Raw genomic sequence first — 2,122 nt, 5'->3', positions numbered from 1 at the left:
GCGAGGCACGTGCAGAGGGAGATAGGGCACGAGGCGCACGCGACGGCCGCGGAGAATCGTGGTGAGGTTGTCGCGCATGGTTGTGCGGCAGCGTCAACGTGCCGCCACACAAACGTGCGGGGGCCAATTTTTTCTTCTTTCCGTGGAGATTTCTGAGGTGAGGAGTTTTAACTCGGAAAATTCTTTCCACTCGTCCATTTTGTCAGCAGACCACCACGGTGGAGAGCTGGGCGGACGCCGCAAAACTCTCTCCACCGTGGTGGCGGCGATGGTTCGGCGGTGGCGGTGGCGGCGACCGGCGAGAGAGGAGGCTCGGCGGCGCGCTCACGACTCACGTGGCGGGATGATCGGCGGCGGGATCGGCGGCAGGACCGGCTCAGTGGCGTTCGGCTTAGTGGCGTTCGGCGGCAGGATCGTCGGGGGCATCGGTGGCATTCAAGCGCGATAGCAACCGCCATCTTTCTATCCCCTGTGCCACGGTGTGTGAAGTCTGAAGTGTCTGTCTGTCTGTGCCACCACAGCCAAGAGCGCACGCGACCACGAGCAGCAGACTCCGCGCGAAGGGCGGGGGAGGGCAGATCGCCTGGCTCTCTCTCTCCAACGACTTCCAAGCAAGATTGCTCCACCCAAGCACCACTCAGCCAACACGCACAGGACAAAAGAAAGCGCGCCGCGTCGGAGTAGACCCCCGCCCCCCAGATGTACCGCTCCGGCAGACGGACTAGACCACCCTCCAGTGCTCACAGCTCAGTTATTGAAGAAGCTCCGAACAGACGGGTCTCGCGGGGAGGGCGGGTCGAGCGACTCGTCGCAGAGCATCGCGCTCTCGTCGTCCTCCCATGCCGCCGCCTCAGACGACTCGGATCCGCTCAGCATCGGCCCGCCGGCGTCGTCGGCCGCATGCAGAGGCCCCTTGTCGACGCCGTTCGCGATAGGCGACACCTCGAGGTTGCACGCGGCGCGGATGCGCGCCCGGATCAGCGCGGCAATAGGCGCGCCCACCCCCATCGGTCGCGGGTGGGTCGCCAGCGGCCGGAAGCTGATCGTGCCTCCCTTGCCGGTGGTGTGCTCGAGGTGGGCGACGAGGTCGAACTCTCGCTCGAAGGCGCGCTCGAGCGCCCGGCGCTGTAGCGCCTCGTTGATCACGACCATATAGCGCACTTCCGCGTTCGGGTCCTCCGAGCGCAGCATGCGGCCCGGGCGGTGGGCGACGAGCTGGTCGACCTGTTCACGGCTGAGAAGTGAATACGCCGCTGCCGGCACGGGCGTCGGGCGAAAAGCGGATCGACCGAAGCTTCCGCGCCGCACGCGCAATAGCCTCGCTTGTTGTCGAGCCGCACGGCGGCGAGCACCTCGCTGAGAAACTCCTCCTTGCCGATGCCCATCCGATCACACAGGTCGCGCACCGGGCCAAACGAGAAGCCGCCGAATGTGTTGAAGAGGTAGACCATCGCCTGGGGAGGCGAGGAGGCGAGGAGGCGAGGAGTGACAGATGGGGGGTGAGGAAGGGTGAGAGAGGGTGGTAGCACGCGTGAGAGGGGGGGAGGTGCGAGGGGCCGTCTTCTTGTCTGGCTTGGAGCCCTCGCCTGGTGGCACACAAAGCCGTCCCCGTTCAGCGCGTCCATCTCGCGCGCCATCTGCCCGGCCCAGACGACGGCCATGCCGACGCACTGGCCGTGGTTTCGCACAGCGGTCTCAACCAGCTCAGCGGGCATACCCCCCTGGCGAGCCCGATCAACCACCCCCGCGAGCCACGCCTCGATCGCATGGCCAAGCGTGTGCGCGTACCTATAGAGAGGAGGGTCGAGTCCCGTCACCCAAGGCGAAGGCCTGCGCGGCCGCACACGTGGCGCGCGCACTCGAAGAGGAGCGCCCGGTACTTTTCGAACGGGTCCTCGTAGGCGAGGAACATTGCCTTTGCGCCGACGATTTCCTTGTTGGATGTGGTCAGGAACGTGTCGATAGCCTGCCGCTCCGAGGCGCAGAGTTCGTAGTACCGCGCTCGGAAGCGATGCAGCAGCTGGGTCCTCTCCGCCAGGAGCGCGGCCTGCTCCGGCGGCGGGGCGGCTGCCGTGCGCGCGGCGGCGATCGACGCGCCAACGCGCAAGAGCGCCGCCTTGGC

At 66.6% G+C, this 2,122-nt stretch overlaps 1 protein-coding gene across 1 annotated transcript; it reads right to left on the bottom strand.

Annotated features, from left to right (window-relative positions):
• Positions 1–747: 747 nt before the first annotated feature.
• On the bottom strand, positions 748–1,912 carry EMIHUDRAFT_253200 (hypothetical protein; the record flags this gene model as incomplete). Its single annotated transcript, XM_005785379.1, has 4 exons — positions 748–1,224; positions 1,290–1,454; positions 1,599–1,788; positions 1,860–1,912. 4 exons carry the CDS (start codon positions 1,910–1,912, stop codon positions 748–750), a joined length of 885 nt encoding a protein of 294 aa, XP_005785436.1.
• Between the last annotated feature and the right edge of the window lie 210 nt (positions 1,913–2,122).

The sequence above is a fragment of the Emiliania huxleyi genome (genome assembly GCF_000372725.1).
Source record: "Emiliania huxleyi CCMP1516 chromosome Unknown EMIHUscaffold_1601, whole genome shotgun sequence".
NCBI classification, from domain to species: domain Eukaryota; phylum Haptophyta; order Isochrysidales; family Noelaerhabdaceae; genus Emiliania; species Emiliania huxleyi.
This window is presented reverse-complemented; position numbering and strand designations above follow the sequence as displayed.